At 45.4% G+C, this 18,261-nt stretch overlaps 1 protein-coding gene and 2 pseudogenes across 1 annotated transcript; all 3 read right to left on the minus strand.

The window, feature by feature from the left end:
• Nucleotides 1–5,083: 5,083 nt before the first annotated feature.
• LOC119279314 lies at nt 5,084–7,220 on the minus strand (annotated as a pseudogene).
• A 3,282-nt stretch (nt 7,221–10,502) lies between these two features.
• LOC119279315 lies at nt 10,503–12,535 on the minus strand (annotated as a pseudogene).
• A 668-nt stretch (nt 12,536–13,203) lies between these two features.
• Nucleotides 13,204–15,123, minus strand: LOC119280822. The gene is made up of 2 exons (XM_037561535.1): nt 14,864–15,123; nt 13,204–13,969 (listed from the first exon to the last, which is right to left on the minus strand). The coding sequence occupies exons 1-2, from the start codon at nt 14,976–14,978 to the stop codon at nt 13,737–13,739; spliced, it is 348 nt and encodes a 115-aa protein (XP_037417432.1). The 5' UTR covers nt 14,979–15,123; the 3' UTR covers nt 13,204–13,736.
• Between the last annotated feature and the right edge of the window lie 3,138 nt (nt 15,124–18,261).

Genomic DNA, 18,261 nt, shown 5'->3' on the forward strand with positions numbered 1-18,261 from the left:
GCAGCTGTGGCCGGCCATGGGGAGGCGCGCGGCTGCGGGCGGCGGCGGCCATGGGGAGGAGCGCGGCTGTGGCCGGCCATGGGGAGGCGTGCGGCTGCGGGCGGCGGCTGGCCATGGGGAGGTCGCACGCGTGCACGCAGCGGCCATGGGGAGGACTGGATTGCTTTTTAAAAAAAAACTAGGGACCCGATTGCTTTTTTAGCCTGCTTATGTGTGGGCCAACTCTGTCAGAAACGCACTTAAAAGAGCCAAATCGGGCTCTTTTCAGACTTGGTAGTTTTTTGCCACGGTTTAGGAAAAAAGCGGTAGTTTTTCGCACTAAATCGTAAAGTGGTAGTTTTTCGTCACGGTTCCGTGAATTGTGGTAGTTTTTGGTTAAATACTCCTGATGTGTTAGTGGTGGTATTAGATGCAATCTTTTATCATCATCACAAATAAGGTTATCATGGTTAAACCTTCGCTAAAAGTGGAGCATCCATCCCTATAGTTTTCTGTTAACAAGATGGCAGGTTTTACGTAGAAACTTTATTCTGTATAATAACTCCTGTAGCATTCGGCGCTATCTTATCATGAAAGTGAGAAACCTTACTGCCTTAATTGGTTGTATATCTAGCACATATATCTGCATTTATCTAACAACCAACAACAAATATATCTGCCATGTGGGGGGCATGAGCTGCTAGACTCAGTTGAATTGTTCCTGCATGTCATTGTCTTGCCTAATAGGATAAGTTTCTTACTGATTAGGGGAGAAACCGAACTAGTAGTCCAGGTTGTGGTCTGATTGTGAGATTCGTAAGCTGTGGCGGTGGTGAGAATCATCTGACTGTTTTCCCACTTGAGTAGATTGGGGAAGTTTATTGTCGTCTGATAAAGCATAACTTGCTGATTAATATGATATATTCTTTTGTTGCTGTCCTATCGATGCTATAATATGAACTGGACTAGTGTGCAGGTGCTTCTTGTGCAATGATGCGTCAAAAGTTTTGTTGGCATCGCTATGCTGTTGTCGGGCTCTTATTAGCTTGAGGTGTGACTGAAGGACGGACGGAGGTCATGATGGTGAAGCCCGATGCCATGATGATGGATGGAGCCATTGGTTGTCGTTCGTCTAGACTAGTTACATCTTTTGAGAATTGTTGTGCTGTGTTTGTAGGATGGATGCATTGGACTAGGTATGTAGGTAGCAGCTCTTGGGTATCATACATCCTAGTAGTTGTATTGATGTTTGGTACAGGACGAGGCAAATCACATGTTGTATTTGTACTCGCAACAATATCAGATATATATAATGCTATTGTTCCGATGCTTCTCAAATTTCTACCCACCCGTTATGCTGCCGAAATTTCTAGCTGGACTTCCCCCGACTTGTCAAAAAAACGGCCTTCTTTGTAATGAAACAAAACCTTCAAGGTCTTCACTACAAAATCTTACAAAACCTTTAGGGCGTTGTCTGCAAATGTTCTGTGTTGGTAGGATGTTCCGTGAAGTTTGCCAAGTTTCTTATCAGCCGAGTCTAAATTTGAATCAAACTCGGTATCAAAACCATTAGGGTGTTGTCTGCAAATGTTTTGTGTTGATAGGCCGCGATGGCAACTAACGAGTAACGACAATAACTATTGCTTCGTTTGTTTAGTATGACTACAGTTCAGCCGATATAAACCCCACTGGAAGTGTAAGTAAGCAAGACCTTAGGGCTTTCCTACGATTGGCAGCAGTTAATCTTCAGTATTCTTCATTGGCTGAGGTTGACCCTATTTGTGCATATGATTGTCTTAGCCAGCTGCTATCAACAAAAATTATACTAGGTATCTGTACTCAAGTATTCTCATTTGACCCTATTCTCGTTTGACGCTATTTCTATTCAAATAGTTGGATGAAGTGGACATGGGGATGACATACGAGGAGTTATCGACATATGGGAGATTAAGGAAAATATTCGGATGCGGTGCTGTTTCAATGTTTCAGGTTGGTCTACAACTGACTTTATTATATTGTTTCCTAAACTAAAATTAGAATTCAAGTTATCCTCTTGCAGAACACTTAAAATATCCTTTTACATGGGTTATGTCTGTATGAGGAAGATGACATTCATTTGTAGTTACTGTTACATGAATTATGTCTGCTTTGTTAAGGAGTTTCCTTTTTATGGAGTGACAATTGATCCAACAACATAATGACACCAAGCCTCACTATCAATGACATATTTTCTAATCTTTCTAATCTTCAAGCGCATTTTCTCCATCTTGATCATGTGATCATTGACGACATCGGCAACATACAACTCCAGCTTCATCTTCTCTTCTTCAATTCTTTTCAATTTTTTTTCAAATACTCATTTTCATTTTCAACTAAATTTAACCTCTTGACAAGAGGGTCGGTTGGAATTTCCGATTCACATACCTCCTAGATAAAAATATCAATGTCAACTTGACGGGCATAATTTTTCATAAACACAAAATGCAACAAATATTTATAAAAGAGAATATAGCACATCGGAATCATAAACCGGACGAGGGCCGACAGAGACGGATATCAAAACCATGCCACTATGTATAACAAACAACATACGGGTAAGAAAATTATACAAGTAACTATATATATATATATATATATATATATATATATATATATATATATATATATATATATATATCACAAAAACATGATTTTTTATATAAAAAAGATAAGAACAAGAGGCTCATCAAGGTGGTGCCAGCGACGGGACGGTGCGGGCGACCGACGGTGGTTAGAACGGGGACGGGAAGACACTAAGTAAACCACACCTACATATGCAAACTAAGAGTTAATTTGAGCTCAAATTGCATATAAATCAAATAAACTACCACATATAATTACTCCGAAACTAAAACCCACAAATCACTATATTTATAGAGCATTGCAAGAGCTAATCTAGCAATGAGAGATGAAAGGACAAAGTTGCTAACCTTTTGTGATCACTTGGATGGATGGGGGGCTTCAAATCTTGAATTTTTTTGGGCAAAATGAAGGATGAGCTCGAGCAAGAGGGGAAGAACAGAGAGGAGAGGAAAGGGAAAGAACAGAAAGTTTGGGCTCGACGAAGGGTTTATATAGGATCATCTTTAGTCCCAGTTGGTGATACAAACCGGGACTAAAGGTGAGCCTCTAGTTCCGGTTGGTGCCACGAACCGGGACTAAAGGGGTTGGTGGGGTCCCAGCCTGACACCAGCCTGCCACCATCTCTTTAGTCTCGATTCGTGACACGAACCGGTACTAGAGGTTCAACACGAACCAGGACTAATGATGTCCGCCCGCATAGCCGTTGGAACCGGCAGTAATGATCACATTAGTGCCGGTTCATTTACAAACCGGGACTAATGTGTCTCACGTAAAGTAGTTTTTCTACTAGTGAAACTGAATCTCAAAAATCTCATCTTTAGGTTCTTGAAAATTATAAATAATCACACCTGAATTATTTCTGTGCAAAATGAAAGAATTTGGACGGCTTGATTCAGTGATATGTGTAGAGAAAAGAGAAATAATGGAATCAAGGATATACAGCTAGCCCCGAAAAGAATAACTGTACCAAAAGCAATTTACTATCAAGATGTTCAGGGAGACATTCGTCGAGTTCAGCTGGTCTCGGAGCATCTTCGACAGAGCCTTGAAGAAACTTCCCCAATAATGGTTATTGGGATCTTCAAAATTTGGCGGACATTTTGAAATTTTTTAATTTGTAAAAAGAAAAAACTAAAAAAGGAAAAGGAAAAATATAAAAATAAATAAATGAGAAAACCCAGTGCAGGATGCTTCTAGTGTTTGGGGTATCTTCTAGAAGATTCCTAAAGCAGGAACACTGATCCAATCAAGATGACCAAGAAATCTGGATGACCTAGAAATCCAATGCCATTGTGATAGCTGTGAATAGCCATCAGCTACCTGAAAATAGGGCTTTCCGACATCTATTGGGCTCAAATTAAAAGGAAAATAAGCATCAACTGAGAGGGGCGTTATAAAGGACGGACTTCATGGAGCCGTTTTCCAAAAAGTAAATAACACTCCCTCCATTCCACAATATAGTGCATATAGATTTTTCCGGAAGTTAAACTTTATCAACTTTGACCAAGTTTATAGAGAAAATTGTCTACATTATGAAAATATAACTTATGATGTATCCAATGATGTGCATTTGGTATTTTTCTCTATAAATATGGTCAAAATTTGTAATGTTTGACTTTTGAAAGAATCTACAGGCACTCAATATGGAAGGGAGGAGTAATTGAAAATATATTGTAATGTTTCATCAACTAATTTGATTATCTGCATGCTACAAAAAGCCAAATATTTGGTCAAAAACAACTAAGAAAAGAGAACGGTGTTTTGGCTCCTAGGTGCACATGCACCCATTATCGAAATACATATTTCGAAAAGTTAAAAAATTTGGAATAAAAATCTCGCGTGTATATCCGGACATTTTATGTGCGTGCACAAGGTTTCGATGAAAAACGATGTTTTTTGTGGCTTGTGTAAAAAAGATAAAGAAATGCCTCATGAATAGTTAGAATGAAGCATCAGAAATTGTCTTTTTTACACAAGCCACAAAAACGTCGTTTTTCACCGAAACCTTGTGCACACACATAAAATGTCCGGATATACACGCAGGATTTTTGTTCCGAATTTTTAACATTTCGAAATATGTATTTCGACAATGGGTGCATATGCACCTAGGAGCCAAAGGCAATTACCGCTAAGAAAAAGCCTATTTTAATTGATGTATTTATATTTTTTGTTTACATCAGATATGAACATATATGTTCATGAAATTTTATACGTGTATACTACAAATATACCTTTTCAGATTCTTTTGAGGTGTGGAAAATGTATTTTTGCTGAAAAAAAGAGAGCTATATGGAGCTGTTGGGTTGGATCGATCCATGCTTGTCAGTTGTTATGTGTTGAAATCAGATTAAACATCAACAAAATTGACCAATGCGTCGAAATCCAGCAGTGGGAATATAATTGGGCTGATTTTGATCTTTAGCAGACCAAAATTGACAAGAAAACAAAATAAGATTTGAACTGGTACTAGAGAGTAGAGTAGCTAGTCCTCCAAGCCGATGAATGTTTTCAGCAGGTCCTTGGCCACGTCTGGGGCGGAGACGAACTCGATGCAGTAATCTTCAAGCTCCTTGCAATGGTGACGGCGCGCGAGCTTCGCAGTGGCCAACAGGTTATCTTTCGACAAGGACTCGCACAACAAGTTCTCACACATGGCCTTCATTCTCGTCAGCCCAAACCGGCACGCCGCCGTGAGCATGTCCCCAGTCAGCAACCTAGTGCCATCTCCAGGAAGGAGCTCGTCGGTGTAGATAAAATGGAGCACGGCCTTGAACACCGCAGCCTTCATGTTGTCGACCCGTACCAGGGCAGCAATGGCGTGATCATCCTCCTTGTTGTTGGTGGCCTAAGGCTGGTGCCCGCGCGGCGATCACAAGCTTGTGCGCGCGGATCTCGCTCTCCTCGACTAGGAAGGCCACGTCCGAGCCATTCTCGCTTGCCAGCAGCTGCTCGAGTTGCGTGGAGATTTCGGAGGGAGGAACGGTGACCATGAATCTGGCGCCAATGGTGCTAGCCCTAGTGTAGGGCTCTTTAGTGACGTCGACTTCGCAGCGTATGGTCAAGGAGCCATCACTTGCCATGTACTTTGATTTCGCATTTTCTATGCCGACACACTTGGGATAACCCCATGTTCTAGCGGTGTTCCCCCCAAAGAGAGTGACAGAGCTGCTCTTCACGGTGAGCGGCCACGTCCCGCTCGGGTCTTGGATCTTGAAGCACCTGGACGCCCTGACGCCGGGGAATCCTTTAGGAAGATCAGATACAAGCGAGAGGAAAACGGAGATGTACTTCCCAGCGTCGTCGGATCTCCCCGATGGGTACACGTCTAGCACCCAGTCATAGCCGCCGACCTTAAAAGGGCTGGAATGGATCTTTTGGCCAACGCCATGACTCCTCTGCACGGCGTTAAAGTTGGGGATCTTGAAGTCGTGCCAGCCGTGCACCTCCTCCGACGCGTTGAACGTCGATGAGCTCTTCTCCGACAGAAGGGAGGAGTTGCGGTCAAGGCCATGCATGGCCATTGCAACTCTCTCTACGATCTCGAGTATCAAAGGGCTGCAGGTTTCCTTGAGCTCCTCGTACTCCTGCGTCGCCATCACGGCCGCGAGCACGTCGGGGTGGGTTGCAATGTGCTCGATGCAGGATTGCTCGAGCTGCCGGCAGCTCTTCCGGCCACGCACCAGCAGCAGCGTCGACATGACGGTCGATGCGTTGAGGTTCTCAGAGAGGATCTTCTCGCACATGAGCCTCAGCCTTTCCAGGTCGTACCGGTCGGCTGCCACGAGCAGGTCGCGTGCCATGGCTTCACAGCGCCTTGCCTTCGAGGGGCGCCGTGCCACGTTTTTGCTTGGTTTGATGGGCATCTCGTCGGTGTAGATGAAGCGAAGCATGGCCCTGAATGTGGAGGCGCTCATGTCATCGATCCTGATGGCGCGCGCCCCCGCGGTGGAAGCGGAACCGTGCCACCTGAACTCGGCGGCGAAGACGGACGAACGCATGGCGAGCACGAGCTTGTGCGCCTTGATCTCGGTCTGCTCCACCAAGAACGTCACGTCCGGTGGTACGCTGCTGGACGCGTCTGGTAGCATAAGTTTTTCGAGATCCTGGGAGACGGTCGGCGATGATGGCACCGCGACGACGAAGCGTTTCGTGCTCTCCGTTTTGGCAACCGGTTTCTCGTCGAGCACGTCGACGGTGCAGAGAATGGTGAGGCAGTCGTCCTCCACGTAGCGCGCCTCATGGCCACGGAACAAATCTGGGAGCGTTAGCTTCCAGCTCTTGCCGGTTTTGGAGAAGACGTTGTGGCCGTCGCTCCGCCACACGGCAGCCGGCCACCGGCCGCGCGGGTCGTCCATGCGGAGGCTGGCCATGGCGACGACGACGTCTCCCTTGCTGTTGCCGGCGGCGACGAGCTCGAGGGTGATTGACGAGAGGTGATCATCGCCTTTCTCACCGAGGTCGCAGAGGAGGGCCCATGTGTGGCCGCCGGCAAGAAAGTCGCCGGACCTGATACGGCCGTTGATCCTCGGCACTCTGTAGCCCACGATGTGGAAGTGGTGCGTCGCTCTGAAAATGGACGACTTATGCGTCGACGCCGTGTTTTGCGGCGTGGAAGCCATGGCGGCCAGATTCATGGTTTGCTAGATCGATCTATATATCCGGGAAAAGGAAGAGGCCAATATCCATATATGGTTGTTGATGATTCGAATCGACCCCAACCGTAAAAGTTTCAATCTCTTTCCAAGTAGCACGCGCATGCTCTTTTGTAGTTCGACGTGAGGGCCGGGGGCCAATGCACAATGGTCACGCAAGAGACGTAGTGACTAAATATATATTTAAAAAATAATAATCAGTTTTTTTCTTGCGAATAACAATAATCAGTTCTTAATGATGGATGGATATCAGATTGTACTGCTACATCAAAGAACAATTTTACTAAAATCAGTCAACTGATTTCGATTTCGCTTTCAAGTCAAACACTGGTCCGTCCAATCCACGTCATGAATCTCAACGCGTTTGTGTCATTTTTGTTAGTCGTGGGTGGGTCTTGTTTCTTAGTTGGGCCTTTTTGTTCGTGTTTTCTTTCTCACCTTCTCTGGACTCCGACCCGTCTTCTCTGGGGCTCACTTTGTCGTTTTGACAATGTCGGGAGGAGGAGAGAGGGGTGGAGACGGTGGAGGTAGGCGACCTATCGGCGAGCAACGTTTAGGAGGGAGAGGCTGTGGAGGGAGGCAAGCTGCGGGAGGAAGGAGAGGGGAGAAACAGAACTAAACCGACTAGTACAGGTTGTGGTCTGGTTGTGAGGGGAAGTTGACTGTCGTGTACCTGCTGATTAATATGATATCTGTTGTTGCTGCTGTCTTTTCGACACTATATCATATATGGAAGATGCACTAGTACTGATGTTTACCAAACTGGGCTGGTGTGCAGGTGCTTCTGGAATGATGCATCAAAAGCTTTATTGGCACCGCTTTGCTGCTGGCGGGCTCTTGATAGCTTGTGGTGTGACTGAAGGACGGACAAAGGTCGTGGTGGTGAAGCCCGAGGCCATGATGATGAATGGATTCGTCAAGATTAGTTGTTTTGAGAATTGCTACTTTGTGTTGGTAGGATGGATGCACTGGAGTAGGTCTTGGAAATCATCCATCCTAGTAGTGGTATTGATGGGTGATATAGGATGAAGCAAAGCACACAGGTCATTGTATTTATACTCGCAACAATATTTGATATATAACACAATTGTCTCAATGCTTCTCAAATTTCTACCCATGTGTTATGCTGCCGAAATTTCTGGCTAGAATTCCCACGACTTGTCTAAATTTTGGCCTTCTTTGTGAGGAAACTAAAGCTTCAGGGTCTTGACTGCAAAATGTAAGAAAACCTTTAGGGTCTTCTTTGCAAAATTCTCGCACATGGCCGGTGAATGTTTAGCGGTTTGGCGGTGGCGGTCTCCAGGGGAGGCGGTGGCAGCGAGAACGTGTTCCACGGGATGCTGACGGCGGCGAGCGACCCGAGGAAAGACGGCAGCCCTGCCGGAGTATGATGGACATATTGTTCAGACGTGTCAGGTGTACATACATTCAAACAGATTGTTCTGAACCCAATGATCTTTCTGAATGTTACAAAGTATTTACATGTAGTTGCCACTCCAGCTTCAGCTGAGGGTTGAGTTGTCTCAAACAAACAAAAAAAAAGATGAGGGTTGAGCCCTATATCACAAATATTCTTTGATACTTGCGCTCATTTATTGAAATTTGCCGACGTATTTGAAAATAATTTTTTTTATTTTTTTGATCATGTTATAATGCAAATATTTTTTGAATTCATGAATAATTTTTAAAAACACGTTTTTAATTTTTTTGAAATCATAAACCATTTAAAAATTGTGAGCATTTTCCCAATTCTGAACATTGTTTGAAATCACGATTTTTTGCAAGCTTTTGAAACATTTTAAAAATTTGCGGACATTTACAAATTATTGTTTGTAAAATAAAAACAAGAAACAGAGAAAACCCAGAATAAAAATTAGAAACTCAATAAAGAAATAATCAGAAAATAAAAAAACCAGTTTAGAATGCTTCTAGAAGGTTCCCAAACCGGTACTAAAACACGAGCCAGAATTCTTCTGTGTACCCTAAATGGGCGTCCCACTTGCTCTCGCTGGTTCGCTCGCCCGTGCGTTCTGGTGACAATTAGCTGCAACGAGCGATAAATAGGGTTTGGCGGCATCTACTGGGCTCATCTTAAAAGAAAAACAAGCATCTAGTGAGAGCGGCGTTGCAAAGGAGAGGCTCGATGGAGCCTTTTTTTTTGAAAATATGTTTAGAAGTTTTTTAAAAAATGACATTTTTTGAAATAGATACATATGCATGTTCTTCAAGTATGTATAAAGTTCGATTAACTTTTTTTAGTGGGAAAACCTCTTTAATTAATCAATAACTAGGTTTACAAGGAATAACAAAAGAGTAATGGGAAACCCCGGCCACAAGTGGCACCCTGTTTCTAACTAGAAAGTTTAACTAAGTTACTACCTCCGTCCGGGTTTATTGGTCCCCATTATATTTTGTGCCAAATTTTGACCATAAATTAATCTAACAAAATGTTTACGCATGTCACCAAGCATTATATTTTTGAAAACTATGTTCGAATACGAATCTAATGAGATAGTTTTTCTTGACATGCATTAATATTTTGTTAGTTAAATCTTTAGTTAAAATTTGACACAAACTACAAAGGGGACCTATAAACCAGGACAGAGGTAGTATGTGCCTCTTTGTTCATGTCTCGACCTTCAAACACAAAATCAGAAGTAGTAAACTCATGTGCACTCACACTGGTCTCCCTGATGATAGGTCCGTATCTTCGTTCAGTTCCTCCTTTAATCTCCGAAACAACAGATTTGCAGTCACATGAAATGATAACTCTTTGTAGTGAGAGGTCTAGAGCAAGAGCTGAACCTTCACGACACGCAAGCGCTTCCGACGTCGCGGCCGAATTCGTTAACAACAAAGAAAAAGCCCATTTTAATCTATGTACGTATTTCTTATTTTTTGTTTACATCACATATGAACATATATGTTCATGATTTTCTTTACATGTATACTACAAATATATGTCTAAATATATACTTTTTTCAGATTTTTTGAGGTATGGAAAATGTATTTTAGCTGAAAAACTAATAAAGAGCTCTATGAAGCTCGGCCTCTGCTTGCACTTTTCGGCATCTACTGAATTATACTACAGGCTGTTGGGTTGGATCGATGCATGCATGTAAGTTGTTATGTGTTGAAATCAGATTAAACAGCAACAAAATTGACCATTAGGATGCTTTTGATCTTTATCTGACCAAAAATTGAGGAGAAATAAAATAAGATTTTAACAGGTACTAGGGACTATAATAGCTAATCCTGCAAGCCGATGAAAGTTTTCAGCAGCTCCTTGGCCACGTCCGGGGTGGAGACGAATTCGATGCAGTAATCTTCAAGCCCCTTGCAATGGTGACGACGCGCGAGCTTCGCAGTAGCCAGCACGTTATCTTTCGTCAAGGACTCGCACAACAAGTTCTCACACATGGCCTTCATTCTCGTCAGCCCAAACCGGCACGCCGCCGTGAGCATGTCCCAGCCAGCAACCTGGTGCTATCTCCAGGCAGGAGCTCGTCGGTGTAGATAAAATGGAGCACGACCTTGAACACCGCAGCCTTCATGTCGTCGAGCCGTACCACGGCAGCGGCGTGATCATCCTCCTTGTTCTTGGTGGCCACCACCGCCGCTTCGTGTAAGGCCGGTGCCCGCGCGGCGATCACGAGCCTGTGCGCGCGGATCTCGTTTGCCTCGACTAGGAAGCTCACGTCCGAGCCATTCTCGCTTGCGAGCAGCTGCTCGAGTTGCGTGGGGATTTCGGAGGGCGGGACGGTGGTGACAGTGACTCCAGCGCCGGTGGTGACAGTGACTCCAGCGCCGGTGGTGCTGGTCCTACTAGCAGTGTAGGGTTCCTTAGTGACATCGACTTCACAGCGTATGGTTAAGGAGCCATCATTTGCCAGGTACTTGGATTTCGCATCTTCCACGCGGATAAACGTGTTGTACCCCAATGCCATAGAGTTGCTAGTATGGTTGGTTGAGCTGCGACCCACCTTGAACGGCGACGACGGCCGGCTGGGGTCTTGGATCTTGAAGCACATGGCGGTCTTCACGCCGGCGGTTTGTACAGGAGGAGGATCAGACACCAGCTCGAGGAAGACGGAGATGTACTCGTCGTCTTGTTCCACCACGGTGGCATTCCCCGACGGGTACAACCTTATCTTCCAGTCGTCGCCACCGACCTTGAAAATGCCAGAATATATTGGTTGGCCAAGGCCATGGCTCCTCTGAACGGCCTTGAAGTTTGGGATCTTGAACTCGTGCGCGCCACACGCCACCTCCGACACGTAATACGTGGACGTGGAACAGCTCTTGTCTGCTGGCCGCGGGCAGTTGATGCCGTCGGAGGAGGAGCGGTTGCGGTCCAAGCTATGCATGGCTACTCTGTCCATGACCTCGAGTATTATAGAAGAGCTGGAGTTTTCCTTGAGCTTCTGGTACCCCTCCGTCCCCTTCACGGCGGCGTACACATCTGGATGGGATGCAACATACTCAATGCAGGATTCCTCGAGCTGCCGGCAGCTGTGCCGGCCGCGTACCAGCAGCAACGTCGACATGACGGTTGCTACGTTGAGTCTCTCAGTCAGGATCTTCTCGCACATGAGCCTCAGCCTCTCCAGGCCGTACCTGTCGGCGGCCACTAGCAGGTCGCGCGCCATGGTTTCACGGCGCCTCGACGCGTACTTCTCTTTGCAGGCGCGCCGCGGCCGTGGCATATCGTTGTTGTTTGGTTTGATGGGCATCTCGTCGGTGTAGATGAAGCGGAGCATGGTCTTGAAGGTGGAGACGCTCATGTCGTCGATCCTGACGACGCACGGCCCCACGGTGGTGGTGGTGCTGTGCAAGTCCAACTCCGCGATCAAGACCGGCGACCGCACGGCGAGCACGAGCTTGTGCGCCTTGATCTCGCTCTTCTCCACCACGAACGTCACGTCCGGTGGCACGCAGCCGGGAGTCATCTCGGCGTCCGTCGGCATAAGCTTGGCGAGATCTTGAGAGACGGTGGGCGACGACGGCACAACGGATACCGAGCGGTCATTGTTCTTGAGGGTGGCGGCGAGCTCCTCCTTGAGGACGTCGACGGCACAAAGGATGGTGAGGCGGTCGTTCTCCACGTAGCGCGCCTCATGTTCGCGGAACGAATCTGGCACCGTCAGCTTCCAGCTGTTGCCGGTCTTGGAGAAGACGTTGGGGTCGTCGCTCCTCCACAGGGCAGCCAGCCACCGGCCGCGCGGGTCGTCGATGCGGAGGCTGACCATTGCGACAACGTTGGCCTTGCTGTTGCCGACCATCTGGAGGGTGATGGACGCGAGGTGACCATCTCCTTGGTCACCGAATTCGCAGGCGAGAGCCCAGGTGTGGCCCTGTGTTTTGATTTTCGGTTTGTGTTTTTTTTGTCCTTGGCCGAAATGGCCGAATTTCGGGAATTTTAAATTTTTCGGCAAAATCTCGGACGAAATTTCAAAATCAAAATTTAAAAATTTGGCCGAAATTCAAACAAGATTTGAAATAAAACAGGCCACAAATATAGCAGCGCAACAACCATCAGGTTTGATCATGTAAATTTCAGCAAATAAGCTCTAGGGATTAATAAAACTGCATCTGTCCAACATAACAGGCACACATTAGTTATAAAGTGGCCTCCAACATAACCCTTAACAGTCCAACATCAGTTCAACCATCACAGCATAGTTCAGAGTTTAAATAGTCCGGTACAGCCAACAGACTTAAAGTATTACACATAGAAACAACAGCTCCAAAAGGCAACTATCAAAGTATGACATTGAAACAGCAGCTCCAAGCTTGCCTACATCCAAAAGCTTCTTGATATCCTTAGTTATTCTTCAAGTGCCATTTATGGTTTAGAGAAAACAGAGGAAGGGTCAGGATGGAGGTAGTTCTGCATCGGAATTATCTTCTGCCACTTTGTGCATTAAAAATAAAATGGACCAACAGGACAAGTGGCTAGTAGAACAATAGTCAAATTTATGCATGCTCATGAATCAAATAACAAATCTACTACAGCAATATAGTTTTTTATTCACCAAAAAGCTTCAGGAGCAAAGGTTAAATGCCTCCATATACTAGAATGATGAATTCTAGTTTACAGTTTTTACTCGAGCACAACAAAACTCTAAGGATACAAAGAAAACAACATAGACACAAACAGCCCACTGTTGGCTTGGACTAGCCATTTGTCAATTGTCATACAAAAGGAAAATCAGGATGGATGTAGTTCAACATCAGAATTTTCTTCTTCCACTTTGTGCATAATGAAATAAAATGGACTAACATGGAGGTGTCTAGTGCAACAATAGTCAAGTGGTAACATTTCAGGATAACATAAATACATTGCTTAACATGACAACGAAGGCTAGGCATGGATAGAAAGTGTATACATCTAAGAAACTAGCAGCTCCAAGTAACTAAAATTTTCTAAGCAATTATCATGAATCATAAAACACTAGAAAGAAGAGACTTGCCAACAGATTTCTAAGCAACAGGGTATAGGCTGTTGACGCCCTTGGTCTTCTTCTTGACAAGCCGTACAGATCTACGGGTCTCCAAATTGCCATCTCTTGGAGGTGCGTCCTTTTCCACTTGAATTTGTGTCTCTTTTTCCACTTGCATTTGCGCCTCTTGCTCATCATGCATGGATGGAGCATCTTCCCCATCCTCACTCACCCCATCATTATCCTCACTCTCACTATCAACAAATACATTCTCTTCAAAATCACATGACAAAAGAACAACGGTCAGTTATGAAGAGTAGGTAACTAGAGAAGCAACCCTTGCTTACTTGGGTGTCCTCACATGAATGAGGAACAAAAACAGTACAGCTTAATGCTCTAGTTTAGATACTAAGGAATAAGTAATTTAAATACAACCTAATGCTCTAGTTTGCCAAAAAGACAAGTCAAAAATAATAATCTATTCTTGAGAAAGATACTGCGAAGCTTAGTTCTAGAACCACCACTTAATGGTACCGCTGAACATTGAAATTAACCATCGGTCAACATCTACTTAGTTAAATACACAACACAACTGAATTATTATTGGACGTACTGTAGATCTAAATAAATGATCAATTCAAACATGAGATGCTTCTGCAAACATACAAGCGAGTGGTTGGAGGTGATGAAAAAAACTTTAATATTGCACACAAGCATCATCTCAACAGCTCAAAAACAAGCACACACCCCAGATCTATGGAACGATTATATATTTTAGGATGTTCAGAATAACGTTTGTAACCCACTTTTTTGTTGGACCAAAATAAATAGTACCAGATCGTGAGCATCCTTAGTGAATACCAGATGCATGTGTGTTTCAGATTATATACCAAACCAAAACATTGTGAGACTCCTTGGTGACTACCAGATGCATGTATATTTCAGATTAATAATCTCACTGTTGTACGTTAACTCATCAAGACTCACTTTTTCTTAACCCCGTATGATATATGCATTTGCCGAGCCATTTACCAGGAACCTCTCCTAAATCTAAAGCAGCACAAGCAGACACAGATTATAACCAAGAAACAAAGCAACATCGATCTGAAATTGCTCAAGAACTGAAACTGCATACACGTACTGAAACTGCATCAAGAACATTTGTACCTTTCCAGTCAAGCGGACGCCCTCCATGCTGCTGCCGCTGCCCCGTGCTACTGCCTCCGTTGAACTGGTCGGCTCGCGCTCCATCAGCTCCGCTGCCGCAGCCGCCGAGCACCATGCTGCAGTCTTGGAGAAGGGCCGCAGCCGCCGAGCTCCGTTGCCGCAGTCTTCGACAGGAAGTGGATGGGGTGGAGGCGAGGAGATGTGGAGGAGGGCCGGAGAAGTGAGCGCCTTGGCCGGAGATGTCGAGGAGGGCGAGGAGATGTGGCCTGTGCGCAGCAGCGGCGCCGCACACAGGAGGACGGACAGGGAAAGAGCGATTTAGGGTTAGGTAGCGTGGGTTCGTGGTTTTGTCTCAGCGGAAGCCTAACTGGAAGGCTCTCGAAGCTGGGCCGGGCAAAAAAAAAATTCAAACTGGGCCAAATTATTCGGCCGATAGGCCCATATATCGGGCCCTAGCGAGACGGCCGAAATTCGGCCGAAATTCATTTTTTTCGGCCGAAAATCAAAACGCAGGTGTGGCCGCCCGCATGGAAGTCGCGGGACCTGATGGGGCTGCTGACCTTACGCACGCCGTAGCCGACGATCTGAAACTGGTGCGTGCCTCCGACAAGCGCTGATCTGTGCGTCGACGACGTGTTTTCCGGCGCTGACACCATCACTAGGTCTTGGACTCTTGGTCGGCTCCGAGTCCTAGATCGATCGATCAGCCGTACGTACGTAGCAGTTAACTCTAGCTATATATCGTACTCCTTCGCGAACACCCCCCCCACCCCCCACAAAACTTCACCTATGTTATTGCAGGTCGAGATTTTTTTTCCAAACGAACAGATAAATCCAGGAGTCCTCCCACTTTTTGATCTGAGCAACGCAAAGTGTGAGTGCGTGGAAAAAAGTTTGGGACCTAGATTGCGCGGCTAAAGTCAGAATCTTCACTTGAAAAACCCTACATGGTACCCAACAGGACTTACATTCGGGCCAGATAAGCCCATTAGTCCCGATTTAGTCACGAACCGGGATTCATGGGCCCATTGGTCCCGGTTCGTCTAGCCCCTCTGGTCCCGGGTTGGTGGGACGAATCGGGACCAATGAGCCTCGCTCCTGGCCCACCATCATTGGTCCCGGTTGGTGGCTTGAACCAGGACCAAAGGCTGCCCTTTAGTCATGGTTCATGCCATGAACCGGGACCAATGACATGCCTATATATACCCCTCGCCCTCGAGTAGAGCAGTGGGGTGCTTTGTTTTTCTGGCCGTTGAGGGGAGGGTTTTGTGGTGCTCTAGCTCACCTCCTATGCACATGAGGTGTTCGATGAAATGCCCGAGCCACACTACTTAAGCTTTCGCCTCTCCAAGCTCGACCTCCAAACTCCATTTTCCTCAATATTTGTCTAGGTTTAGTGGTCCGTCACGTGCCGCCCCCGTCTTCACTGCCGTCGATCGCCTGAGCCGATCTCGTCGTCGGCACCACCGTGGTGAGCCTCTTGTTCTTATCTTCTTTTTGAAAGGAAAACAATTCTTACTTGTATGTTTAGATAGATACTTGTATAATTTTCTTACTTTTATTATTGCTTCTTATTATTTAGTGCGATGGTTTTGGTATCTGCCCCCATCGGCCCTCATCCTGTCTATGATTCGGATGTGGTATATATTATCTTTATACCTATTTGGTTCATTTATTGTTTGTGACAATTATGCCGACCAACGTGACATAGATTTTATTTATCTAGGAGATATGTGAACCAGAAATTCCAACTGACGCTATTGTTGAGAGGTTAAATTTAGTTGAAGAAGAAAACAATTTCTTGAAGGAAAAAATAAAAGAAATTGAGGAGAAGAAGATGATATTGGAGTTGCATGTTGTGGATGTCGTCGATGATCACAAGATCAAGATGGATGCAATGCACTTGAAGATTAGAAATATTAGAAAATGTGCCATTCATACTGATGCTTGGTATCATTATGCCGTTGGATCAATTGTTACGTTGGTTGCGATTATAATACGGTGATGCTGCAGCGGGGAAAGCTGTTGAAGATCAAGAGGAACCAGACGATGTGTCCGATGATGATCTCCGCCGGGTCATTGTTGATGCAAGGAGTCAGTGCGAAAGTGAAAAGGAGAAGGTGAAGTTTGATCGCATGCTAGAGGATCACAAAAAGGGTTTGTACCCCAATTGCGAAGATGGAAACACAAAGCTCGGTACCGTACTAGAATTGCTGCAGTGGAAGGCAAAGAATGGTGTGCCTGACAAAGGATTTGAGAAGCTACTAAAAATATTGAAGAAGAAGCTTCCAAAGGATAACGAATTGCCCGACAGTACGTATGCAGCAAAGAAGGTTGTTTGCCCTCTAGGATTGGAGGTGCAGAAGATACATGCATGCCCTAATGACTGCATCCTGTACCGTGGTGCATACGAGGATTTGAATGCATGTCCGGTATGCGGTGCATTGCGGTATAAGATCAGACGAGATGACCCTGGTGATGTTGACGGCGAGCGCCCCCGGAAGAGGGTTCCTGCCAAGGTGATGTGGTATGCTCCTATAATACCATGGTTGAAACGCCTGTTCAGAAACAAAGAGCATGCCAAGTTGATGCGATGGCACAGAGATGACCGTAAGAAAGACGGGAAGTTGAGAGCACCCGCTGACGGGTTGCAGTGGAGAAAAATTGAGAAAAAGTTCTGGGAGGAGTTTGGAGGTGACACAAGGAACGCATGGTTTGGTTTAAGTGCGGATGGCATTAATCCTTTCGGGGAGCAAAGCAGCAATCACAACACCTGACCCGTGACTCTATGTATCTATAACCTTCCTCCTTGGCTGTGCATGAAGCGTAAGTTCATTATGATGCCAGTTCTCATCCAAGGCCCTAAGCAACCCGGCAATGACATTGATGTGTACCTAAGGCCATTAGTTGAAGAAATTTTACAGATGTGAATTGGAAACAGTGTACGTGCGTGGGATGAGCACAAACAGGAGGAATTTGACCTGCATGCGTTGCTGTTTGTCACCATCAATGATTGGCCTGCTCTCAGTAACCTTTCAGGACAGACAAACAAGGGATACCACGCATGCACACACTGTTTAGATGACACCCAAAGTATATACCTAGACAAATACAGGAAGAATGTTTACCTGGGGCATCGTCGATTCCTTCCGACCAACCATCAATGTCGAAAGAAAGTGTTGTAGGGTGGAACCCTAGAGGGAGATCTTTCGCGAATTGGAGGGGAAATCCCCAAGAACAAGAAGAACACAAAGGGGGAAAACAAGAGGAACACTCAAATTGACTTGATCCAATCACACATGTGCTAGATCCACTCACACAAAGAGAGATACAAAGGTCCAAATCCAACACAAGAAGATGCAAGAGGAAGCTAGTTCATCCCAATCCTATGAGGAGAG

Source organism: Triticum dicoccoides, chromosome 3B (genome assembly GCF_002162155.2).
Source record: "Triticum dicoccoides isolate Atlit2015 ecotype Zavitan chromosome 3B, WEW_v2.0, whole genome shotgun sequence".
NCBI lineage: Eukaryota > Viridiplantae > Streptophyta > Magnoliopsida > Poales > Poaceae > Triticum > Triticum dicoccoides.

Coding starts and splice junctions, on each gene's coding strand:
- LOC119280822 (XM_037561535.1), bottom strand. CDS start 14,978: ATGGTGCTCGGCGGCTGCGGCAGCGGAGCTGATGGAGCGCGAGCCGAC. Junction 13,970..14,863: donor GCGTCCGCTTGACTGGAAAG/GTACAAATGTTC, acceptor GTGATTTTGAAG/AGAATGTATTTGTTGATAGT.